At 41.2% G+C, this 27597-nt stretch overlaps 1 protein-coding gene across 5 annotated transcripts in view; it reads right to left on the bottom strand.

Moving 5' to 3' along the window:
* Samd13 (sterile alpha motif domain containing 13) overlaps positions 1-21230 on the bottom strand; it is a 38687-nt gene extending 17457 nt beyond the window's left edge. For 2 of the 5 annotated variants that reach the window (XM_012947764.2, XM_045138618.1), the window contains exons 1-2: positions 20247-20373; positions 18700-18784 (exon numbers count right to left, since the gene is read on the bottom strand). In XM_012947764.2, coding sequence (XP_012803218.2) covers positions 18700-18752 — 53 coding nt within the window. In that variant the 5' untranslated portion in view covers positions 18753-18784; positions 20247-20373. Of the gene's footprint in view, positions 1-18699; positions 18785-20246; positions 20374-20597; positions 20665-20775 lie in introns of those variants that run through there. The other 3 variants (XM_045138615.1, XM_045138616.1, XM_045138617.1) reach the window with 3 other exon arrangements.
* Between the last annotated feature and the right edge of the window lie 6367 nt (positions 21231-27597).

Raw genomic sequence — 27597 nt, 5'->3', positions numbered from 1 at the left:
TATGTAACTTGGATGGTGGGCATGAGCTATAGGACTTCACATCTGCCCTGCTGGAGTTGGGTCTTGATTGGGTCCCATCTATTTCTGGTTTCAAATTTCTCCTTTATGAACTGGGAATGCTTCCTTTGTGTCCTTTTATCTTGTAGAAATAGCATTTTAAGTTATTTTTGGAGGGACTTGTACGTAAGAGTAGACTTGATCCTCAGAGAAAACTTTGGGCTTGAACTTTCAAGCAGTGTTGAAACTGGGATAAAATACAGTTCCCATTATGGATGGACATGAACATTTTTGTGGGCAGGGGAAGAGTGTTTTAGATAGGATGTGACATATCCCCACACTCATGTGTTGACACGTGGTTCCCATAGCTCATGAAAGCTGTCTGGATCACATCTGACTTTGGCTATGGATCAGTCCATTGATAGGTCATGATTTGATGGCATTTTTGGGAAGTTGCAGAAGTTAGGAAGTGGGGACCTACTGGGAGGAAATAGATCACTGATGTTACATTCTAAAAGAGCTGAGCTACATTGCTGTACTAAATGCTTCAACTGTCATTATATCCTCTCTCACCTCAGACCTATAGCAATGGATCCAGAGAACAATGGACTTAGACTGCTGAGGCCCTGAGCCAAAATAAACCTATCCTCCTTTTAAGTTTGCAATTTCATGAATTTGTCACACCAATGTAAGGCTGACTAACACAAGGTTTTTCTAGATAAATACAGCCATGTGGGTTTCACATCTCCATTATTCTTATCACATTTCTACTTTAAAGTTAGGAGAAAGAGATACTTTAATTTTTCAGCTCATCCCTTTCTATTTATTTAGAATTTTTATGCGTGTATATAATGTGTTTTGATCAAAATTTTTCCTGTTACCGTATCTTTTTTAAAAAATTTTTATTTATTTATTTATTTGAGAGCGACAGACACAGAGAGAAAGACAGATAGAGGGAGAGAGAGAGAATGGGCGCACCAGGGCTTCCAGCCTCTGCAAACGAACTCCAGATGCGTGCACCCCCTTGTGCATCTGGCTAACGTGGGACCTGGGTAACCGGGCCTCGAACCGGGGTCCTTAGGCTTCACAGGCAAGCGGTTAACCGCTAAGCCATCTCTCCAGCCCCTGTTACCGTATCTTGACTCCCTCTTTCTGTCCCTTTCCTGTTGAACTCCTTTGCAATGAGTCCTTCTTCTACTTTGATGTTTCTCTTTTTCTTATGTGTGATCCACTAAGTTTAATTTTAAATGGCACAGTCTCTCACTTGGAGAAGAAGAAAATGGTTCTGTAGTTGGGCAGTGCTGATAAATACCAGTGTAAGCATACCAAGTGCCCAAATTGTATATTTAAAATAAATAGATAGCTATTATTATAATATATGTAACCACAGCTCAAAAATAGACCTTCAAAATAAGAAAGGCTTAGATATTAGCATAGAATTTATCAGATATATTTAAGGGGAAAAAGATCCTGGCTAACATATTATGGAGATATATCTGTCATTCTACTCCTTTAAAAAAAAGTAATTTTAAATGTTACTTATTTTTACATTCAGAATCTATTCTAATTTTGTACTGCCTTAATTTGTATAACTTCCTTTGAAATTAAATTACCCTACTCCTTGCCCATGTTTTAAAATAGGCTTTGGCTAGAAGAAATTTAATTTTGAATCTAATAAATTGCTATTGATCTCTTTGCCTATGAGACAGCTAAGAATGAAGCAAGTAAATGAGATTGAGCTTCATCTCTATTTTTCTCTCCTTTAATGATAACAAGCAGAGATCTGGCTAAACGACAGCCTCAGAAAGAGAAAGGATGATTCAAAGGTTCTTGACCAGGTATTCTTTTTTCATTTTAAAATATTCAGATAGGGCTGGAGAGATGGCTTAGCGGTTAAGCGCTTGCCTGTGAAGCCTAAGGACCCCAGTTCGAGGCATCTGGAGTTCGTTTGCAGTGGCTGGAAGCCCTGGCGCGCCCATTCCCTTTCTATCTGTCTCTTTCCCTCACTCTCTGTCACTCTCAAATAAAGAAATTAAAAAAAATGACAAAAAAAAATTCAGATAGATGAGTTGAGTGCCTTTAGCTACAGCATATTCAAGCACAGAAAGCAAATAACTCATCCAACTTTCTGCATGTTTGAAATTCTTCAGTTTAGCAATCCTAGCTAGACTTGTCCTGACTGTGTCCATCTACTTTGAACTGAAACCCAACAGGTATAGTGGTTTGAACATAAAATGTCCCTCATCCTCTCCTGTGTTTCTGATTAAGCTTCCTACTTGGTTCCCAGTAGATGGAGCCCTTGGGAGGTGGAGCCTTGCTGGAGGAAGTGGGTTACTGGGGGTGGGCCTTGCGGTATATTACTCCAGCCCCATTGGTTATGAGTGAGCACCTCTTGCTCCTCCCTCTCTGCTGCTAATGTGTCGATGTGAGCCAGCTCTCTGTTCGACTATGTTTTTGCCACCTTGATGAGACATTCCCTGGACTCTAAGCTGAAGTAAATCTTTCCTCCCATTAGCTGCTTCTGGTTGGGTGTCTTGTCCTAGCCAGGAGAAGGTAACTGCTACGACGTGGTAGTATTCTATCTAGACTTCCCCATGCCCATGGATATACTCATGTCACTCAAACCTTCTCGGTTCAACTTCTAGAAATTAGATGCCAACTCATTTTAAAAGATACCAGTTAAATGTCCCCTTCCAAGTATCTCCAATTCATGTTCTATTCTGGGAACTAATTGCCAAATTTTAGCTGCTTTACTTCCTGTGAGCCAGGCACTTGATATGCACTGGAAACCAACAGAGGACAATAGCCAATCAGTAACAAGACAAAGAACCATGCTCATTCAGTGCCTTAATTCTAAAGTCAGCTGGGAACAGTGTGCATAGGTAGGTGGAGGAAGGATGGAAAGTCACCAGACCATGGGAGTTAGGCTGTGCTAAATTTCTGAGTCAGCAGCCCCTACAGAAGGGGAGCCCTGGACAAACAGACATCTTCTTACATCACTCCTTTCCTCTGTGATCTTCCCTCAAGTTCCTTTGAAACCACACAGTACTCTGTCCTGGGAAAGGTCTCTCCAACACTCCACCTCATCTTTGTGAAAACAAAGGATCCTACAAACATCCTGTTATAACTTCTAGTACAATGGAAAAATCCCGTAAGCTCGTGTAAATCAAACTACTTCTAAGGGAACTCAAGGGATTTTTGTTGTAAATTCAGTGTCAAGTAAAATTCATATCAAACACAAGCATGTAATCCTTCCACGTCCTAATTATTTATATAAACACAGTGGCCTAGAGGATGCTGGCAAAAGTCTCCCTTCCTGCTCTGAGGCGCACCAGAGCAGTCACCTTTGGGGTGACCATTCTGCTGCCCAGACAAACTGGTTTTCTTTCTACTAAGGACCTCAGTAGTGGAAGAAAAACTTTTTTTGTTGTTGTTGTTATTTTTATTTATTTATTTGAGAGCAACAGACAGAGAAAGAGGCAGAGAGAGAGAGAGAGAGAATGGGCACACCAGGGCCTCCAGCCCCTGCAAATGAACTTCAGATGTGTGTGCCCCTTTGTGCATCTGGCTAACGTTGGTCCTGGGGAATCGAGCCTTGAACTGGGGTCCTTAGGCTGCACAGGCAAGTGCTTAACCGCTAAGCCATCTCTCCAGCCCTGGAACAGAACCTTTTATAGAAATCAGCAGCCCTTCAGAACTGCTAATATGCAAAATGTAGACAGTGAATGTCTTCTACTGGCCTTAACTGAAATCCTTGCAGTTTTCACATTAAAATCATGATGTTTTAGTACATGTACTTTTATGCACGTTACACACATGCTTTTTTCTACAATGGACAAAATAGCATAAAACAAAAATAATAAGCAATCAACTCATAACTAAAGTTAACATTTAATTAAAGGGAATAATCAAAGTTTTTTTAAAAATCATGATACCATATATAAAAATGAACATATATAGCTATAAAATTTTAAAGTTATAAATTTTAAATTTTTTAAGTAAAATGAACTAATGATTAAAGTATTATTATTATCAACTCTCCATTTATTACTCATATTTAAGAAAACATTCAATATAGAAGCAGGGGACAACACTATACACCAAATAGAGCTAATAGATATATATAAAATCTAATGGTGCTGGGCATGGTGGCACATGCCTTTAATCCCAGCACTCAGGAAGTAGAGCTAGGAGAATTGCTGTGAGTTTGAGGCCACCTTTAGACTACATAGTGAATTCCAGGTCGGCCTGGGCTACAGTGAGACCTTACCTCAAAAAGAAAAAAAAAAAAGAACTACAGTGTAATCTAGTGGCTACAGGCTACACAGATGCATATATATGTAATGCATAATATATGAGCATACATAGGATAACATCTTTGGGACAACAAATTCTCTACAAGTCATTCAGCCTTTGGTCTGACTACTTCCCTTCAAGCTAGACCTTCCTGATGCATATTGCATTACATGTACGTACACATGAAGCCCTTTCCTGGGGCATCAGTAGCCATCACTGTATTACTACATGGAAAACAAACAACTCATTGATAAATTGTACAATGAAACCTGAGCTTTGAAATTCTAGCAATATCTACATTAATATCTAAATCTTTCCCAATATTTTGCTTTTGTCATCCACCTCTTGGTCTTCAAAGTTATATGAGCAAGAATGATAATTTTGGCCTAGAGATGTCTCAGCCATTTAAAGTGCTTGCTTGCAAAGCCTGATGACTCAGGTTTGATTCCCCAGTGCCCATGGAAAGCCAGATGCACAAAGCAGTATAAGTGTTTGGGGTTCATTTGCAGTGACAAGAGGCCCTGCTGCACCCATATTCACCCCCCCCAATAAATAATAGATTAAAAAAAAAAGAATGATAATTTCTTTTCCTTAATGCTTAGCTTCTGGGTAAACAGTAATATGTCCCCAAGGGCAACTATTTCAAAAGTTAACATCATTTTAAAAAACGTTATTTATTTATTTATTTGAGAGAGAGAAAGAAGGAGGTAGATAGAAAGAGATACTGGGCATGCCAGGGCCTCCAGACACTGCAAATGAACTCCAGACTCATGCGCCCCCTTGTGCATCTGGCTTACATGGGTCCTGGGGAATCAAACTGGGGTCCTTAGGCTTCACAGGCAAGTGCATTAACCACTAAACCATTTCCCCAGCCCTTAACATCATTTTAAAAAATATTTTTATTTATTTATTTGAGAGTGACAGACAGAGTGAGAAAGAGGCAGATAGAGAGAGACAGAGAATGGGTGTGCCAGGGCTTCCAGCCACTGCAAATGAACTCCAGACACATACGCCCCCTTGTGCATCTAGCTAACGTGGGTCCTGGGGAATTGAGCCTCAAACCAGGGTCCTTAGGCTTCTGAGGCAAGCGCTTAACCACTAAGCCATCTCCCCAGCCCAACATCATTTTTTTTTAAAGTTAGTTTAGAACCTTATAATAGTCATTACCAAGGGGGAAAAAAAATCATCTTAATAGTTATGAGTAGACTGTTCATTTAAAAACAAGAGATATTACATTTGCTTCATAATGAACCACACTGGCCACAAAAGCCAAAGAAACTATAAGATACATATATGTGAGAAAAGATGTGGCACTCAGAGGAAACTTGTGTTGAGTGTATGGCCACACCACCTCGAATGTGCTCCATCTTTTCTGATACTGGCAGCTAAGCAGGGCTGGGCCTGGTTAGCACTTAGATGGGGGCTTGTGTTCAAAGACCTTGCTCATCGGAGTCACTGAGGATTTTCTACACAGTCAAGTTTCTCCACTGAGGTGAGGAACATGGTGGTTTGGGCAGACAGACCACTTCCTGTTGAAAGGCTGCTAACCAGGTATCTGTCATGTGAGAATATTGAATCTTTTTCTTGGCCTGAGATAAAAGGCAGGAGGAGACAGAAAGACCAGCTGGTGAAAGGGAAATAAAAACCAAGAGAATAGCAAAGGAAGGAAGAAAGGAAGGAAGGGAGGGAAGGACAGAGAGAGGGAAAGTGAGAGGGAGGAAGGGAGGGAAAAGAAAACCAGAAAAAGAAAGACAATGAATATTTGTGATTTGAACAGATTTGCACATATGTGTAAAATATCTGTGACATTTAGTAAAAATTCTAACATAGTCAATTGCATACCAATGATAAGAACACACTATGTTCCAGTGTTCATGATTAATCTAAATCTATTAATCTGAAATCATAACAAGAGAATACCTTGACTATATTTGTCCAATACAAGCTTACAGGTGCATATGTGCTTTAAATGCTTGTAAGTGTTCTTGTGTATGTACCCACATATGCATAATTTTTGAATACCTGTGAATATATGTGTGTATTTTTGTGTGACTATGTATGAATATATAAAGCTTTTTCCTCTGCACCTAGGTAACATGCTGGTCAAATATTCTGGAAAACATGTGACAAAAATTCTTTTCTATGTTGTAATTGGTTTATATGATATTAGAGTTACTATTTTAGTCATTACATGATTGTTTTAGTTATAAATAGCAAAGGTGAACTTTTTAAAAAGAGGGAGAATTGAGAAATAGTGTAAACACATACTGAACAGTATGAGGAAAAGGGACTGGAAGAGGTATGTTGGCATTTTCAGGAAGAACAGAAATGATTTTCAGAGCAGGGTGCACAAAGAAATGATATTGGTTATGGTTTAAAAAGTGGTGAATAAAATATTCATAGAAGGTTTTTTTTGTTCTCAACAGTGAATTTGATAAGTCTCTTCTCCAAAAGCAAAAAAGACCTGAGGAAATTGGCTATATGAAATAAAAAAAATTAAACATCTAAGAAAATACTTGAAAGGGAGTTTAAATAGAATCTGGGCTTATATCTTTGTTCAGGTATAAATGTTTTGGATTCCTTCACACATAATTATTTTTCAGTAAAGTTACAGGAACTTTGTGAAAATATTATGGGGAAAGACTAAAAATGTGCTATACAAAAGTAAAAGATTTCCCATTAACTCATCACACCATTTTTTAAGACTATAGATCACCTAACAGTTCCTGTGACCAGCTGAATACACATAAAAAAATCATGAGGTGTGTTTTATCTCAAAGACTTTTAACCTTATGGAGAAATGGAAATTTGTAGCACGAAATATTGAACTCATGGTTTATCTACTTTTATTTCTTTTGCCTCTGTCGATGAATTTCAGCCAGGTATTAATGATGTACTTCAACCATAATAGAATAACTAGGACTTGATAACTTTAAAACAAGAGGCTTGTGTTTCCCTTATCACTCAGTTTCCTGAAGCAAGCTCTTGAAGGCTGTCCCTGGTACCACGTTCAATCACTCAATATGCCTTGGCAAATGGCACAGGTCAATGCAGGTCGGTGCCAGTGTCAGAAGGAAGAGAAACAGTGAATTTATGATCATCAGTGTTCTCTGCCAGTACTTGTTGGCTAAGTCACAGAAGAGTTTTCCAATGCCCTCTTGAAAAAAAAATACAAAATTTTAGTAAAATAAAAAGAACGCTTGTCAAATATTCAGGAATCAAAGGTGAAAATGACATAGTAATTTATGTTTCATTACTGATGTCACACAACCTATGAACGAGCTAAATTTGAAGCTCCAAGAAAATGAAAAACTGAATTTTGAGTTGGTTAGTTACAAGGCTTTCTTTCTTCATTTATGTGTGTGTGTGTGTGTACAGTGAGAGTACAACCCAACCTTGGGGCGTTTGTCTTCTTCCTTCATCTTTTTTTTTTTTTTAAATTATTTATTTATTTATTTGAGAGCGACAGACACAGAGAGAAAGACAGATAGAGGGAGAGAGAGAGAATGGGCGCGCCAGGGCTTCCAGCCTCTGCAAACGAACTCCAGACGCGTGCGCCCGTTTGTGCATCTGGCTAACGTGGGACCTGGGGAACCGAGCCTCGAACCGGGGTCCTTAGGCTTCACAGGCAAGCGCTTAACCGCTAAGCCATCTCTCCAGCCCTTCCTTCATCTTTTTGAGCAGAGGCTCATATTGTGTTTGCAGCTGCATGCACATTAGACTGGCTGGCTCTGACAGCCTCTGGGTTCTCCTGGCTCCACTTCCCACCATCTTTGGATTAAGATGTGTGCGTGGTTGGTTTTCTGTTCTGCTTTACATGGGTGCTTGGGAATTGAACCCACACCAGCAGTCTTACAAGCAAGCGCCTTGAACTGCTGAGCCATTCCCTTCAAAGTTGTTAGCATTGAAATGGGAATTTTTCAGATACAGAACAGTAACTTCACATATTTTTAACACGAATAGCCTTTAATTTTTTCAAGATTTATTAACATTGATTAACTTAGGGTTGTTTATTAATTTATGAAAGTCTCTTCAAATTCAATGTTAATAATTTGTGTTAATGTGTGCAATAACACATTTATTTAACTTGGACAAATGTAGGGTTTATTTGGCGGGGTTGTTTTGTTTGTGGTGAGATGAGGAATTAAGCCCAGGGCCAAGCAAAACTCTACCAAGTGAATGATATCCAAACCTTGAATGCAGTTTTGAAATCACTATGCTTTTACCTCAGTCACTTAAACTAATTCTGTCCGTGGGGGCATGAACAATACAAGAATTTATTCATTTTCCAGCTGCATATATCACTCTACTTTTTCAAGTGTAAATTTTATGATATCCAGTGAATCTACTTTTTCAACAGGGAATTTTGTGTCAAAGTTGAGATATATAAATGACTACTACACAATGATCTAGAAAATTTAGTATTAAAATGTAAAATAACTCTTTAATAATATTATGTTGATCACATTAACATTTTTTCTTTTTTAAAAATATTATTTATTTTATTTATTTATTTGATAGAGAGAAAGAGGGAGATAAAGAATGTGTGTGCCAGAGCCTCCAGCCACTGCAAATGAACTCCAGATGCATGCGCCACCTTGTGCATCCAGCTAACGTGGGTGCTGGGGAATCGAACCTGAGACCTTTGGCTTTGTAGGCAAATGCCTTAACTGCTAAGCCATCCCTCCAGCCCCACATTAACATTTTTGATAAACTGAGTTAAATAACATATATCATTGACATTTTTCTACTGTTTCAAAATGATTTCTACAAAATGTAGGCTTAGATTTTATTCCCATCGTTCAACAGTGATATATGCATGTGACATATCTAGAAATAGAATTGCTGAGGTGAAAAATATTTGATTGAAAATAGTCGATAAAACTAACCTATACTCGTGTCAGTACTGTGTTCCATGTTTGTATTTTTAAAATTTTACCCAGTGAATGGGCATGTCTCTGTGATTGTGAATTGCATTATCTTGGTCACTAATAATCGTGAATACAACTGGTCATCTATCCTTGTCTGTGACATGTTTGGACTATGTTTCTATGTGTTTTTTTTTTTTTTTAAAGAATCGTATTCCTTTTGAAGATCCAGAACATCAGAACATTCACTTGCTCTCATTTTTCAGGAGGAGGTCAGAAAGACTGTAAAGCTTGGCAATGGCCACACTAGCATGCAATCTACAGAATCACAAGGGAGCTGGAGCTCAGGAGAATCCCTACTGGAGGTCTAAGGGTTTTGGAGGCCAGGGCTGGGGGAGTTTAGCAAGAGTACACAAATGAAGCAAACAGGGAGAACAACTCTTCCAAGGTATTTGTTTAAAACTGTCAAGACATTGTGTGAAAATATCCTCATGTAACCAAGTACCGTGTACAAGGAATACACTTAACAAAAATTTAAAAATAATGTCAAGTTAGTATTTGTCAACAATTTTGAAACATTGTAGGCCCTTAAACAGAAATTTTAATTGTCTTTTTTTCTTTTTCCCTCTTTCCACATTAACAAAAGAACTCAAGCTCTGGTCCTGGAATAAGTATACTCCAAGATATCTAAAACCAGGCTCAATCCAGTTAATGGAACAGGGTGAAGGGTAGTTATAGTTTAGATGTATACGTGGGGGGAGGGAAGCTATCTTAAAAGGCTCAAAAGAGCTGGGTCCAAACCTCAGGTTTGCCACTTTACCATGTGATTTTCAAATAGTTATTCGGCTGGCCTCTGGCTAGTCACTTTAAAACATGCTGCAATATATTTAAATATCAAATGTTGCGATGATCAAGTAAGATAGTATTTGTGAAGATAATTAGCACAAGGCATGACTCACAGTAGGTAACCTGATGCTTTCTGGATGGAAAATAGACAAGAAGATGCTATTCCCTATATGATTTACACTGCTTTTGTTCCAACCTCAGAATTCTTTATTTTGTCCTCATAGTCAAGAAAACTAAGGCAGAGAGAAATTAAATGGCTATTCATTGTTTTTGTGGTAGTTAAAAAAAAGGGGGGGGGAGCAAAGCCTTTTATGAAAACCTAAGTCTTCTATATTTAAGACTTGATTCAAAGTCTTAAACACAACCATTGTCACGTCATGCTTACTCTCCCTGGTCTCCTAACCTGGGTGAAGAACATTGCTTTTTTCTTTTAGAGAGACATAGTGTTTTATTTTTTCTGTTCCACTTAATAAACTCCATTAAGTCCCACAAAATGTTTACTTTATTTTTTTATGTGTGTGTGCTTGCACACATGTGGAAGTCAAAGGACAGCCTAAGGAGTTACTCCTCAGGAACACTGTCCACTTTTGCTGAGGCAAGCTTTCTCGGTTGCCTAGAACTCACCAATGAGACTGGCCTGGCGGGCCAGAGAGCCCAGGGACCCTTCTGTCTCTCCTTGAGCTGGGGTGGCAAGTGCACACCAGCATGCCTGGAATCTTTATGTGGGTTCTGGGAAATGAATTCAGTTCTAAATCCTTGTGAGGCAAGCACTTTATGAACTGAGCTATCTCCCAAGCCTCAAAAGGTAGATTTAAAAAATACAATAATTTCAGACTCACCGAAAAGTGAAGAATACAAAAGCTCACATGCCTTTCAACCAGATTCCCCATAACATTAATACTCTATCACATTTGCTTTCTTTACTCTTCTTTCCCTCTGTGACATGTAAAGCAAAAAGAAAATAAAGGCAAAGAAATCTCCAGATTGACATATTCTAAAGCTTATACTCCTTTTACCATTTTAAGCAGAAATGACCAGCGCAAATGTGTAAACTAGTTCCTGATATCTAGAAGTCACAATGTGACATTCATTATGAAGAGGCTGGCATAGAACAGTGGTTTTTGCACCTGAGGATAATCTTGCCCCTTGGAAAACATTTGGTGCTATCTGAAGGTGGGTTATCACCGGTGCCTAGTTAGTAGAAGCCAGGCATGTTGCAGAATCTCTAAGAGTGCACAGGTCACCTCTCCACAGCCATCTCCTTAAGACTTCATGTTTTATGCCTTTATTGATCCTACATTACAACCTAACTGTGTCCTCTCCAATGTAAGCTACTAACCACTTGTCTTAAACAATAAGCAGAAATTCTACTTCCACTCAAGATGGAATAACAGGAGCAAGGTTTACCCTTCAGAAAAATGCAAAACATACAAAAAAAGATGCTACTCAAAACACTGGTCACAGTTAGGAAAGGACAGTGACCACTTAAAGAAGGGAAATAAGAAAGGCAAGCTCCTTTGACTTACCACTTGCACAAGGTTTTTTAGGATGTACCTGAAGAGATAGATATACAGAAAAAAATCTATAGACATGCGGTGGGGGGAATCGCTGTTTCTTCCAGTGTTCAGTAGAATATTGATCAGCTGATGCTGGGAAAAGAATCACCCAAAAGAGTTTAGAGATCATTCAGGGATTAAAAACATTGCCTTTTCTCTACTGCTAGGCAGGAAGATCTCAAAATTCATGAGCAGTGGTTAGAGTACTAAGAAGGGTCTTGCCTTAGTAAAAGGCAAATAATTAAAAATAATAATAATCTTAGGCTAAATGCATCTGTGGTCCTGTCTAACAAAACTTAAAAAAAGCATAACTTGAAAGGACAAAGTAGTTCTAAGAAAATGAATAGTATCCAAGGATAAAAGTCCAGCATATTTACAGAAAAATTTTAAATCATCCAAGATGTGGCTCAGGTAAAATGCACACTGCTCAGCATCCAACCAAAAATAACCAGACATGCAAAGAAGCAGGAAAACACAACTCACATATGAAGACAAGTTAATCACTGAAAACCAAGAGATTAACTCTAATGACAAAAATAACAGTTAATAATAGTTATTACGACTGCTTCCTATATGTTCAAGAAGCTAGTGGAAAGACTGAATTGTGGAGACCTATGTGTTCCATACTTGTTTACATGCCCAAGGTTGGTTTCTACAGATAATTACTAAATATTTTCCAAACTTTATTAGAACTAAACCCACACACAGATCTAAGAAACAAAACAAATCCCAGGCACAAGAATCATGAATAAAATCACATCAAGTCTCATACTTAAACCAAGTAATGAAGAAAAATCTTAAAAGCAGATAGAAAAAAAAACAGGATAATAAATGATAAGAAATACATTAAGATAAGGAATCAGACAAGGATGTCTGCTTTTGTTATTTTGTCTAGCTTTTTACTGAAAATTATACCTAGTGCCATGGGAGTAAAATAAATAAAGCAATGAAAGGAAGTATATATAAGTAACGAATGAATGAATAAATAGGATTCAGAATTTAAGTTGGGAAGAAAAGAGTAAAATTATTTTTAATCACAAGTCATAATTATCTCTTTAAAGAAATATTGTGGAATCTACTAAAAACTATTAGAAATAAACAAGTTTAATTAAGTTGTAGAATGCATGAGCATATTCAAGATCAACTGTATTTCTATATAACATCAAACTATTTAAATTTCAAAAAGTGATACTAGCTATACCATAAAATAGCACATGGCGGGCTGGAGAGATGGCTTAGCGGTTAAGCGCTTGCCTGTGAAGCCTAAGGACCCCGGTTCGAGGCTCGGTTCCCCAGGTCCACGTTAGCCAGATGCACAAGGGGGCGCACGCGTCTGGAGTTCGTTTGCAGTGGCTGGAAGCCCTGGCTCGCCCATTCTCTCTCTCTCCCTCTATCTGTCTTTCTCTCTGTCTGTCACTCTCAAAATAAATAAAAAATGAACAAAATATTTTAAAAAAAAAGAGATGAGAAAAAAAATAGCACATGGCAAAACAGTTAAGATCGGTAGACTGAAAACTACACAGCATTGCTAACAGAAATTAAAGAAGACATAAGTAAGTGGGGAAGCACACTGTGATCATTTGTTGGAAAGTACCCTGCTTTTATACAGAGATGCAACATTTTTGTTTATTAATAAATAACATAATTATTTGTGTAGCCCATCCTAGGAAATATGTACTCTTAAAGCCATGAGAATTGATAGTTCAACAAACATTAAAAACCAATTTTAGGGCTAGAGAGATGGCTTAGTTGGCTATGAAGCCTAAGGACCCATGTTCAACTCTCCAGATCCCACAGAAGCCGGATGCACAAAGGTGAGTCAAGCACAAGGTTGCACATGCCCACTAGGTAGCACAAGTGTCCAGAGTTCAGTTGCAGTGGTTGGAGCCCTGGTGAACCAATTGTCTCTTTCTCTCTCTCTCTACCTTCCTGTCTCTCTTTCTCTTAAAAAAAATAAAATTTTAAAATCAATTGCAGGGCTGGAGAGATGGCTTAGCAGTTAAGCGCTTGCCTATGAAGCCTAAGGACGCTGGTTCGAGGCTTGATTCCCCAAAACCCATGTTAGCCAGATGCACAAGGGGGCGCATGCATCTGGAATTCGTTTGCAGTGGCTGGAGGCCCTGGCATGCCCATTCTCTCTCTCTCTCTCCCTTCCTCCCTCTTTCTCTGTCTGTCTGTTGCTCTCAAATAAATAAATAAAAATTAACAAAAAAATCAATTGCATTATAAACTATTGAAAATTTAAACATACAGGAGGTACTTCAGGGTGCAGCTCAGTGAGAAAGCATGTGGCTAGCCTGCAAAAGACCCTTAGTTCCTCCCTCAGCAACTTTTTCTTTTATGTTTGCTTTATGATTGATTTTTTAATCTTTAAAAAATTTTAAACTATTTTATTTAGCACACAAAGATTCACTTTTGGATTTTCAAATACAGTTTATTTTTATTGGTTCCCATGAAAAATATACTACTGATGTCAGTTCTTTCCAAACTGATCTATGCTGATACGGGCTGAAATGCCAGAGGTTTCATTAATCAAACTGAATGCCAGAAGACTTTTTTTTTTTTTTTATGAAAACTTACAAGCTGATAATAAAATTATTTAGAGCTGTAAAAAAAACCAAAAAAACTACTATGAAGAGTAAGGACCAAGTAGGCTAACACTACCTAATTTCAAACTACAGTGCTGAAAGCTGCAATTACCAAAACAGTGTTGTTAGCATACATACATGCAAAAGATCAGTCAAAAAGAATCAGAGTGGGGCTGGAGAGATGGCTTAGCGGTTAAGCGCTTGCCTGTGAAGCCTAGGAACCCTGGTTCGAGGCTCGGTTCCCCAGGTCCCACGTTAGCCAGATGCACAAGGGGGCACATGCGTCTGGAGTTCGTTTGCAGTGGCTGGAAGCCCTGGCTCGCCCATTCTCTCTCTCTCTCCCTCTATCTGTCTTTCTCTCTGTCTGTCACTCTCAAAATAAATAAAAAAATGAACAAAATATTTAAAAAAAAAAAGAATCAGAGTGTCTAGACACAGACCCATGCATGTAGGATTAATGTTCTTCAGAAAAGTTGCAGAAATGCTTTCAAAGAAAATTTGGATATTCCTAAGCAAAAACAAAGAAAAAAAGTTGAAAACTCCTTAAAAACCCCTTAAAGCCACAACAGAAATACTGCAATCTTAACTCATACTGTGCACAAAAAATGACTAGTCCTAAATCCATAAACCTAAAGCTATCAAAGTTCTAGAAGAAAACAGGAGAAAATGATTGAGATGTTGGTTCATATATCTTAACTATGAATGTCTCAGCACTATCCTCGAAAGAACAAAATTAACATGACTTCTAAACTAAAAACCTTCTTTTTCTTTTGCTATGTGTATATGTTTGTGCTGTGAGTGTGGGAGGGTGTGTGTGAGTAAGCATGTGGCCTATGTGTGTGTGCAAGGGTGCACTTGTACACACATGCATGTGGAGGTAAGAGCCAACACTGGATGTTTTCCTCAGTTGTTCATGATTTGTTTTGTGAGATAGGATCTTATAGGAAATCTAGAGCTCTTGAGCTAGCTAGACTAGCTGTTTGTGATCCCTATAGAGCTTCCTGGATTACGCGTACATTGGGCTATATGTAGTATTTCTACGTGGTTACTGAAGTCCAAACTAATGTGTGTGTATGTGTGTGCGTGTGCGTGTGTGTGTGTGTGTGTGTGTGTGTGTGTGTGTAAAGCACTTTATCTACTGAGACATCTCCCCAGCCCCCTAAAAGCTTTTTGCATTTTTGAAGACATAAGAAATGATAAAACAAGTTAAATACTAGAAGAAAGTTTCAAGTCATATATATAAAGAATTTGCATTCATAATACAAGACAATCTATGAAAAAAAAAACAAACAATAAAAACATGGACAAAAGATCTGAAAATACTCCACCAAAGAAGAAACATGAGTGTCTACTAAGTATGTAAAAAGACATACAACATAAAAGTCATTAGGGAAATGAAAATTAAACTTTGACCCAATATGATCACAGTGTGAAAAAAATTGTAATAAATCTGTGAGAACATAGGATAACTGTAATATGCACTGTTGGTAGTAATGTATATGGGACAGCAAATTGAGAAGACTGTTAAAAGCTAACCATACATCATACACCAAACACATGAAATATAGCAAATGTCTGCACAGAGGCTTGTATGGGAATGATCAATGTAGCTTTATTTGTGTAATATCTAAAAATGGAAATAACCCTATTATCCATCCTCATATAAAGGGAAAAATAGTTAACACTTTGTTGTATAGCTATACAATGAATTATGAATCTAATAAAAAATAATAAACTGAATCCTGGTATGGTGGCACACACATTTCATCCCAACATTTGGGAGCCAAACGTAGGACCAGTATGAGTTTGTGGCCAGGCTGAGACTACAGAGTAAGTTCCAGGTCAGCCTGAGCTAGAGTGAGACCTTATCTCAAGAAACAAACAAACAAAACAAAGTCTTGGGCTGTAGAGATTGCTTAGTGGTTAAGGCACTTGCCTGCAAAGGCTAAGGACCCAGGTTCAACTCCCCAGGACCCATGTAAACCAGAGGCACAAGGCCACATATATGCACAAGGGTGGCACACATGTGGTCTGAAGTTTGATTGCAGTGGCTAGAGTCCTTGGCATGCCAATTTTCTCTCTCACACACATAGAATAAATCAAATAAAATATATATTTAAAAATCCAAGCCAGGTAGAGTGGCACATGCCTTTAATCCTAGTACTCAGGAGGCAGTGGCAGGAGGATTGCTGTGAGTTTGGGGCCAGCCTGAGACTACATAGCGAATTCTAGATCAGCCTGGGCTAGAAAGAAACCCTACCTCATAAAACAAACAAAACAATCCAAAACACAAGTAGGCTTGAAAGACTGCTCAGTGATTATTTATGGCACTTGCCTGTAAAGCCTAATGACCCTGGTTTGATTCCCCAGTACCCACATTAAGCCAGATGCACAGTGGTACATTCATCTGGAGTCTATTTGCAGTGGCTGGAGGATCTAGAGCGCCCATTTTCTCTTTGTCTCCTGGCAAATAAATAAAAAACATTTTTTAAAAACAACAAAAACAAGTAATAAACTAGTATCATGGATATATCACAAATTATGCTAACTGAAATACCTGAACATGTATGTGTGTATATCTATGTATATATACACATATGTATGTGTATATACAGACATGCAGTGTACGCTAACTTATGAAAAATTCTAGAAAATCAAGCTAGTTTATAGTATTAGATATCTGTGGTTGCCTGGGGATAAAGACACAGAAAAGACAAAGGGGAGAGACTGCTCATTAGTGCTATGAGGAGAGGGAGGGTATGTCCAGGGTATATAAAATGTTAAAACTTACCAAACTTTATCATTAAGCGCATGCAATTTTTTAAATATGTGCACTATATTTTAATAAAATGGGTCTTTTTCGTACTGGAGATTGAACCCCAAAGAGTCACCCTTACTACTCAAGTGTCCTACCAGTCTTTTCGCTTTGATAAATTGGAGTCAGGACCTCACTAGGTTGCCCAGGTTGGCCTTGAACTTAGAATCTTCCTGGCTCAACCAGCAGCAGCTGGGATGATAGGCCTGCATCTCTGGGTCCAACTAAAGTTGTTAATTTTCAAATTGATGAAGATTAAGTACATTGGAAAGTTCAGCTCTTTAGCTACACTGATCCTATTTCAACTTCATTGTCACATGTAGCTAGTGGCTACCATTCTGGACAGCGCGTGTTTAGAGCATTTTCCTCATTGCTGCTGGCACTGCACCACAGCGCTGCCTGGCCATTTCCATAAAGAAATGTCTGTTCCTTTCATTCTTCCACTTCTGTCTGCCTTGATCTTGAAGAATGGGAATAAGAGATGCAAGAAACGGGAGTGATATGATCAAAGTATATTATGTACTTGCATAAAGATGGCACTATGAAACCCAGTATAATAAAAAACATTCTCAAATATTTTATTTATTTTCAAGGAGAGAGAGAGAGAGAATGAGCGCATACCAGGATCTTCTGCCAATGCAAATGAACTCCAGATGCACGTGCCACTTTGTGCAAGTGGCTTTACATGGGTAATGGGGAATCAAACCCAGGCCATCAGGCTTTGCAAGCAAGTATCTTTAAGTACTGAGTCATCTTCCCCACCCTAAAAATATTTTTAAAAGAATGAATATAAGATGGCAGGATGGTACGGCTCTTACGTGATTAAAAATTTTTGAAAACAGATTTTTATTAAGTTAATTTTACTGTAACTCTTCTGCAAGCAAAATATACTTTCTACTTCGAACCCTGAGGCACACTGCCCCTGTTTACACATCACAGTTCTGTGGACAAGGATACTAACCTAAATGGTTTGGAAAGAAATGAAGTGGTAACGCACTCTTCGAACTTGCCTCTTCCTTGTAATCCATGTGGTTATAGCCTCAGTATTAACTCCTAAATAAGTATATATCTTTGCTTATAGACTCAAAAATGACCCTACTGGTCAGCTTTTCATAATATTTCACAATACTAAATCACATAATCCACCTGAATTTTCCTACTCAAAAGCAAATACAATCAGAAGTTTCACAAGTGGGAGCAGAACTTCCTATCATATCCACAGTGTGCCCCAAAATATTTCCCTCCAAAGAATAGCTCAAAAATCAGGGCAGAAAAGTCCTTAAACTTAGTACTCTGACTGTTTTCACTAAACCTCCAGTTTTGAAAGATTTTATTTAAAAACAAACAAACAAACAAAGTAAAAACACAAACCCTATTATCTGCACCAACCCTAGTAGCCTATGGATTTGGGAAGCAGAATCACGGGCTGTCTTCCTGGGTCTTGCTTCCATGTACAGAGGCTGCAGGATTGAAATCCTGAGCCCTCTTTCATCCCCTGGCTGATGACACTGACCTTCCCAGCGCTCTGATGCCTGAGCCAGCACTTGCTTTAGGAATGGAATACATTGAAGAGGCAGTTGCAGTTGGGAGGGGCAGGGGAAAGGACAGCTGGTGGCCAGTGTAGACTCAGGAAGACAACCCCAAGCCCTTCGTGCAGGAGCTGAGCAGAGTTCCAGCAGAAACCGTCCCTGCGTGCTGGGCAGGAGCAGAACTCACAAGCCAGCTTCACTTACTTTTTCACACCGACAGAGCCATTTTCCTTGTTCTCCATGTGCACAGAGACCATGGGAAGGCTGCAGGGTTCCTTTACTTCCGCCACTAATCAATAAGGGAGAAAAGCTTGGGTTTAATTCTTAGAAAGTGAGAAGAGGAGAAGATAGATCCTCAACTGGAAACAACGGTCCCTTTACAGCTGCACACCAGGTCACACGTTTGTTTCAATCTGCAGTCCCCTCTGCCAGCGACTAGAGAGATGGGATCAAACCTATGACACTAGAGGAAGAGGATGAAGTGCAAAGCCTTCATCTGCCCTGGCACTCCCTGCGCTGACAATAAGCATTTACATTCGAAACTGAAGCCTCCTTCAACACAAGTGCTTGGTGACCTGACACTGTTTCCTCCTGCGACACTCTCACCAAGACACTGCAACTCAGGCTTGAGTCAAAGTAAAGCAAGACAACCCCCTTGGTCCCAGTCCCCTCCCACCATGGGCTGTGATTTTGTTCTTTTCTTTTATTGATGTTTTATTGTTGTTATTTTTGTTTTGGAGGGAGGGTATACCGCCCCTGCTTCTAGTTTTTATTGTGATGCAGAAGAGACTTAATGAAAGCTATTGTCAGCAAGTGTTTCCTACCTCTTGTATTCTCTACGTTAGCCTCAAGAACGGTCTGAGAGATGGCTATGCCTTGTTAAAGCAGAAAACTCAGAAAAAATGTCAGGTAGCCTCTCGCATGGAAAAGTGGTGTTGTGAGTATGCATGTGTGTGTGTACGGGGTGGGGGGGGGAGGGAGAGAGCGTGTGCACAAGAGCACGCGAGAGAGCAGCTCATTAGATACACGTAAAATAATCAAAACACGTGAGATACGGTAGAATCTATTACTGTGTTTTTGTCTGTAGGACTGTGGGAAAAAATGTGTTAAAAATCCTCCAGACAACTAATATGCAACTAACAAGATGAAGAAGATCTGAACCAAAGTGCTTTAAGGGAAACGAAACAAAACAAAACAAAACAAAAGCCCCACTCCCGAAACGTGCTTGCTCCTGTTGAAGTGAAGCCATAAATTAAACACATTTCCTCTCAAATCACTTTCAACTTCGGCAGGCACTCCTTCCCGAGGGATTACTGTGATATGGCAAGTGCATCACTTGGTACAGTTAGAAGATCTTATCACTGTCGCCGAAGTAGCCGATTAACAAATCACACTGCGAGTGAGGGTGGGTTAATCTTCACTCCTGAACCGCGCACACACATACTCGGAGACACACAAACTTCCAGCTGCTAAGCCACTTAGAGCATTGCTGAAGAAACCCAACCTTTAATCTACATAAAAACATTCACATCCATCCACACACCGTCAAAGCAGGCAAGGAAAAGTGACCCTGCTTCCAGCTGAAAGCAGGGTTGCACTTCAGTTGGAAACTGTTACATTCACCATTTTCTAAGCATATTAGAAACAAAACAAAACAACTCACAATGACCCTCTGCCACACCACACTACATTGTCTTATTATTACTATTATTTTCTCTCTTTTTTGGTGCAAGAGTAAAAAGAAAACCTACCTAGAAGCAACTAAAAACATATCATTTTTATAGGCTTATCAAAAACAGCCAAAGAAACCCCAATGTTTTCTTTCACAAAGTAGGCTGGCAAAGGAATTCAATAAGGAGGTACAATTTGACACAGTGAAATAAAACCAGGCTGGCTCTCAGCCAACATGACGTTAGGAATCACACACAAGCTGCACCAACTGCCTTCTGGTTCATGGCTGACTTTTTAAAGCTACAGTGTGCCTGTTCACTTGGGCTAACTACCTTCAGTACAATTAGTAGAAGGGAATGGATCACGAATCAAAAAAAAATAAAAAAGAAAAAAAGAAAAAAAAAAAAAAGAAAGGCAGACTTCACTCTCACCTATGTTGTAAGAAGAAAATAAAGCTGCCTTGATGGTCTTATTTTCACCCTCCCCTTCATTGGGCTACACAGGTCTTCACTGTTGTTCTGAACATGAAAGCTATCTTTCAAACTATTTCTTTTTCTCCCATGTGGGGGCGGGGTGGGGGGAAAGAAAAGAAAAGAATTCAAAGCTTACCAGCTCTATTCAGTGAGCACTCAGATGCTTCCGTCCTGTTTTAACTCTTTTTATCCTAATAGGGGTGTGGACAAAGTTTCCAGAACTGGCTTTTAAGTAAGTAATCCCCTTGTGAGAATAGAACAGTATGCAGCAGCAATTCCTCCATTTCAGGATGCAGAAGTGGCATCTTTTAGGTGAGGATGCAAAATAGACGACCAGAACTCCTAAAATCATAGACATTCTTTTTTGTGGACATTCATTTTATCCAATGAAGCCAACACAAATTCAAACTGAAGCAAAATCTTATTTAACAAAAGGGAAAAAAATACATCTGCGAGGTTGAATTGTTTATTGCAGTTGTATAAAAAAACATAATCCACCCCCCTAAAAAAAGCAGCTAACACTAATGACCTATGAACGCTTGGTACTGGTAAGTACGAACACAGAAATGCACAGCCTGTCCCACCACCATCCTAAGTCCCAAATTAGGAAAGTGGGCAGTGGGTCAGAGAGGATGGATGAGACCTTTTGAAGGTTAATCTAGTTAATGATCCACTTCTCTAGCTTGGTTCCCTGGGAACTTCTACTGGGGTGTGGGGTCACACAGTCCTGTCACATAAACATTCCAAACACATGCATGTGCAGAAAATATACAGGGTTGTTCTTTCATTGAAATAAATATCAGTCAACATTTGGACAGTTTTAGCTCAAGATACATACGCACGCGCACACACACACACACACACACACACACACACACAACCCCACTCAAAACTAATATTAAAACCGTGGGAAAAGTTGTCTGCAACTGTGATGATGTGTACATTTCAGATATATTCCCTGGGAAAAGTTTTCTGCAACTGCAATGATGTGTAGACTTCAGGCAGAATTGAGTGAGAAAGTGGCCTGCCTCTCTTCTTTACTAACCCTTAAGGACACTGGAACCACATGTGATCTAAATTTGGATCCTGAATTGTGAAGTCAAAGGCTTCCCCTGGCTTATTTCAGGAATGGTTCTGAAGATCTTCAACTTCCTGAAAGACCTTAGCTGGGAAGTATTTCAAGTGCTCTCCACCTGCCTTTAGCACTGCCTCACTACAAAAGCAAGCAATTACAGTGTTCCCGGTGTGAATTCTAAGTGCTTTGAGTAACAATTTTGAGTATTGGGTCAGGCAGGTAACCACGACTGATCAACGTGATGGACTCTTGCAGAGATAAGAAGCTCTTCTGTCAACAGACCCATGTTGCTTTTGAACTTCATCTGAAATTCTTGAACTATTTTCCAACTATAGCCAAAAGGAACAGCAGTGTGCTGTGAGTCCCGTGGGCATGGGGGGGGGGTGAGGTAGGCTGCCGCCTCTGCTCAGAACAGACCCAGCTCAGACCCAGCACACTTCTGCTCCTACTTTGAAGGAAAAGTCAAAGAAATGTAGTCACACCCAACTCTTCCTTAACTGCTCACAGGCGGAAGGATCCTGTGAAGTTTCTCTAAGCACTTCTTCCTATATATAGAACAGGACATCTCCTCCCTGCTGTGATCAAGTATTTCTCTGTTCAACAAGTGTAAGGGTTTCATAAAATCTTAGAGGAACCCAAACCCACTTTATTAAATACAGTGAGCTACAAAGGCATTCTAAATGGTAGTCTCAGGTTTCACTTACTAGCTAGTTTCTACCTCTGACAATAAACTGACACTTGTGAATATAAATTATACACTAGTAGTCACCCATCCATCTTTGCAACCCTCCAACCAACACATTGGCCTTTGCTCTGACCAGATTAAGATTGTTTTTGTGAGGAGGGGGTGTGAAGGGTGCCACTTTGTATTCTGTGTGGGTGCTGTGTGCTGTACATAGGTGGTGTGGTCTTGGTGTGCAATTTTTGTAGTTATAGAATATGTGTGGTGAGAGCCAGAGGGAAGGGAAGGGGAGAAAGAGGAAGAGGGATCCAGGGAAGTAGGGAGACAGAGAGAATGAGAGGGAGGGAGGGAGGGGGAGAGGGGTACAGGGAAGGAGAGGGGGAGGGAGGGAAGGAGACAGGGAAAAGAAAAAAGGAGTGAATGAGTGAGGATGGGAGGGAGAGACGAGGGGAGAGGGATACAGGAAGGGAAAAGAAGAGGGAGGGAGGGAGGGAGAAAGAGAGAGAGACAGAGAGAGAGGGAGAAAGGGAGAGGGAGAGAAGAGCCCTCCGACAGGACTTCCAGATGCTGCCCATTTTGGCGTGTGTGCTAAGCTAACTTTGGATATCCTGGCACCGTGAGGGTTCTGGAACTGAGCACTTTCAGAACCACCCGAAGCACCTTCAGATGCGGGAGGGGCGGCGACAGTCTTCTTTCCTCGTCCAGGGGGTGCCCGGCGCCCCTGCAGAAGCCCGCGCCTCGCCCCGCTCCAGGACAGCCGCGGACGGGGCGCCGAGGGGGAGGACCGCAGCCGCCCGGGGGGAGGAGCACCCTGGACGGGGCGCCAGCCCGCCGGGGACGGCCAGGGCAAAGTTTCTGGCTAAGACTTTCCAGGGGAACAGACACGCGCCTTCGAAGTTCGGGGCTCCCCCGGGGGCGTGGCGCGCGGGACGCGGATGTCAACCCGCCCCCGCTCCGCCAGCTTTGCCCCGCAGCTCCACCGCTGGGTGATTGACTGGCAGCGCGGGCGCCCGCGGGCAACAGGCTGCAGGCGTGCAACAAGCAAGATGCAGGCGTGCAACAGGCTGCAGGCGTGCAACAAGCAAGATGCAGGCGTGCAACAGGCTGCAGGCGTGCAACAAGCAAGATGCAGGCGTGCAACAAGATGCAGGCTCGCGGGGCGTGGCCCATGCACGGTCCAGGGCGTGGACGGGCGTTTGCGGCTATTTTTATTTATTTTCCTCATCTACTCGTTCGCTGGTTCCTTTCACCTAGGAGAGCAACGCGGGCAGCGCGTCCCCCCAGAATGTCTCCCGGCATTTACCTCCTGCCCAGCCCAGCCCGGAACTGGGAGCTCGCACGTCCACGTGCGCCCAGGCCGGAGCGGCGCCGGCGCGCGCGGCATCGTGGGAGTTGTAGTCCACCTCAGGGTGGCTGTCCCAGAAGTGGGGGCGCAGGGAGGGACCGGGAAGGAGAGTCTAGTACAGGGCATGGGACCTTGGAGCTACGAGGGAGGATGTTTGCAGCATCTTAAAACAAACGTCCTGGGAGCTGAGGATGATGGCGGGGGTGGGGAGGAGGGGGACGGGGACCAACTCCTAGAAAGATTTGTAAAATGCAACTTGGCAGTCAGATATCATTCTCTTCCTGATAACGCTGCTGAAGTTGTAAATGGAACTTTAGCAGTAGTGAAATTTCCTGGGCCGAGTTAATGTTATTGAGGCCTTTATTCTCCCCTCACCCCAGATCATACGTGTAGCATACCTTTGCTAGGAATCCCTAATATCATGTTCAGTGAATCACTCAGTTAAAGCCCTGGGCATGCTTAGGAGTGTAATTGCGTCCTGCAATTTGTCTCTACGGCACTGTACAAATAATTTTTTAAAAAAATTTTATTTAGTTAGTTAAGAGGGAAAGAGGGAGAGAGAAAGCACATGGATGGGCATATCAGGGCATCCAACCACTACAAAGGAACTCCAGACTCACGCTGACACCCTGTGCATCTGGCTTAAGTAGGTACTGGAGAATTGAACCTGGGTCCTTAGGCTTCACAGGCAAGTGCCTTAACCGCTAAGCCATCTCTCCAGCCTGAATCTTTTTTTTTTTTTTAATTGGTTCATTCTATTGGAATCATAAAACAGCACTGGGATTTAGGCAAAGTGACATAGAGATGCAGTTTCTTGTGCTTGCCACCTGTGGAGTTTGGACCCACTCACACTGTTCATCTCCTTCCCCAACCCCCTGGTAGAACTGAGAGGAGAAAGTGGAGAGAAAGAAGCCTGAGGTCTAGAGTGAAAGCAGGAGATATTTCCCATTTGGAAAGATTTTCTTGAAATCGATGAATAAATCTGTTAAATAAATAAAAATACTGAATGCTGCTACCATATCGGAAGAATAAACTGGAAGAAAAAGCAATGGGATGGGGTAGAATTTCAACAGAAGGTTTTGAGAAGCAATATGATAAAATTGTACAAAAAAGAAAGCAAAGGGGTTGAGGAGAAGGCACAGTGGTTAAAGGTGCTTGCTTACAAAGCCTATTAACGCAGGTTCAATTCCCTAGCACCCACATGAAGCCAGAGGCGAAGTGGTGCAAGGGTTTCGTGTTCATTTGCAGTGGCAAGAGACCCTTGTGCCCCATACACATGTCCATCCCCCCACCTCCGTCCACACAAATAAATACATAATGGTTTTTAATCAAGGAAACAAAGATAAGCTGAGATTTCACAAGACAGAAAGACCTGGAATCTTGGTGTTGTTACTACTGCGTTAGCTCTGGTAAGTACATTAGCCTCGTCTTTAAGTAATAATAGCTGTGAATTACCTGTGATACGACAGTGCACATTAAAATAGACAGATGACAATACGTGCCTCTTGTAAACACTGAACTAATGATAACTACTATCATTATCTACAGAAAATCCTGTTGTGGACGTATCAAAAGATCACTTGGCTGCACGTGGTGGCACACAACTTTAATCCCAGCATTCAGGAGGCAGAGACAGGAGGATCGCTGAGAATTTGAGGCCAGCCTTAGACTACATAGTGAGTTCCAGGTCAGCCTGGGCTAGAGCTAGAACAAGACTTTACCTTGGAAAAAGAAATCAGTTGGAGTGGAAGCACTACTTAGGGGCTGCGACAAAGTTCTAAGCTGCAGGTCGTGGTGTCTTGAACTCAAGTAATGGAAAGGAGGCAGTTACAGAGGAGACTCGAGGGAAAACAGACAGGTCAGTGTAATCGGCTGCATGTTCAGGAAAAGGAGAGGAGGGATTGAGGACATGACTGAAGTCATCTCAGAAACAGGTGCAACCTCAAAATAAATCAGTTTACTTTTTTGAAATGTTTTTATTTATTTGCATGTGTGTGAGTGTGTGTGTTTGCGCGTGCGCGCATGTGCATGTGCACACAGACATCTGTATGGGCATACCAGATTCTCTTGCCACTGCAAATGAGTGCCAGATGTATGTACCACTTTTTGCGTCTGACATTACGTGGGTACCAGGGAATCAAACCCCAGCGCAGATACGCTTTGCAAAAGGCTTTAAGCGCTGAGCAATCTCTCCAGCCCCAGTTCACTTTTAGATGCATGTCACGGAAGGCTTTCTAGGTGTGAATGGCCACTTGGCATTTGGAAATGCCCTTTGGATTTTGCCTCAGTCGATATGGAATTTGGAGTTAAATGTTTAGTCAGGAGAGGTAGTTGAGACGCCTTGGCAGAGACAAAGAAAGAACAACAGGGATGGATGGGCAGGAAGCGGCCGACTACTTAGATGATGATGCCAAACAGGAAACGGGCAAAGGCAGCAAGAGAGGGTTCCCCGGGTGAAGTCACAGAGGAGCCAAAGAAGGAAGGAGCAATGAGAAGGAACATGCCGGCAGGTCAACCATGGCTAAGGGGATGTTGGGGACGACAGAAGGAGGCCACTGGATGTGACACTTCCTTGAGGAGTTGCTTTGGAAATTTACCAGCATGAGCTTGCTTCTTCCGGTGTGACTGGGCCAGGTGCTCCTGGCACTGAGAGGGTAGGACGTAAGGGTGAGATGTTTGCTTTCTTGGAGATAATCTAACCAACAAAGAATCGACCCACATCCTTGTGGCTCCTCTGCCCCAGTGCTCATTTCTGACGGTGAGATTTGATCATGTGTCACGTTATCTGAGCCTACAATTGACTAGCTGGGGAGAAACTTCCTGGGGAAATGCGAATAGATGTCTGTTCACCCAGACAAGGCACAGATGACAGACCAAAAAGTACCATTATACCAAAGTCCACCTTGGCCAACCAGTGAGTTTGTTGGGGCTTCTTGCAGAGCGGGGTGGGGGTTGGGGCGGAGTGGGGGAGGGGGGAGTGGCCAGATGGCGGGTGCAGCACAGAAAAGCCCACGCCAGCCTGGTGAAGGGGTGAAGGCCAAATCCCTCAAGCTTTACTGCAAGGCCAGCAGGCAGGCAGTTCCACAGGCAGGAGACTCCCTGGAGGTCTGTTAGCTCCTCTCCTGTAACCGGAGGAGGGCCTGTGGAGCTTGCCACTCTCCTGAGCTTCTCCATTTATGTGAGAAATAAGATGAGACTGGAGAGGTTTGAGGAGCCTCCCTCCTCTCTCCAGGAGAGAATGTTTCAGTTCATAAGCACCCATGCACACCACACACACTTGAAAAAAAGAATCAACAAGACAGGAATCAGCATCTTCTAGAGGCTGATCACCGAAGTGAAATTCTATCACTTTTCTTTTGCTTACTTATTTTACTTTATTTTTTATTTTTGTAATTAACAACTTCCATGATTGTAAACAAGATCCCATGGTAATTCCCTCTTTTCCCCTACTTTCCCCTTTGAAACTCCACTCTCCATCATATCCCCTCCTACTCTCAATCAGTCTCTCTTTTATTTAAAATTTTTGGTTATTTTTATTTATTTATTTGAGAGCGACAGACAGAGAGAAAGAGGCAGATAGATAGATAGAGAGAGAGAGAGAGAGAGAGAGAGAGAGAGAGAGAAAATGGGCACACCAGGGTCTCTAGCCACTACAAATGAACTCCAGATGCATGCACCCCCTTGTGCATCTGGCTAACGTTGGGTCCTGGGGAATCGAGCCTCGAACCAGGGTCCTTAGGCTTCACAGACAAGCGCTTAACAATCTCTCCAGCCCTCTCTTTTATTTTGATGTCACCATCTTTTCCTCCTATTATGATGGTCTTGTGTCAGGCACTGTGAGGTCATGGATATCCAG

Source organism: Jaculus jaculus, chromosome 19, assembly GCF_020740685.1.
Source record: "Jaculus jaculus isolate mJacJac1 chromosome 19, mJacJac1.mat.Y.cur, whole genome shotgun sequence".
NCBI lineage: Eukaryota > Metazoa > Chordata > Mammalia > Rodentia > Dipodidae > Jaculus > Jaculus jaculus.
Note: the sequence above shows the minus strand (reverse complement) of the source record. Positions and strands in the feature narration are given on the sequence as shown.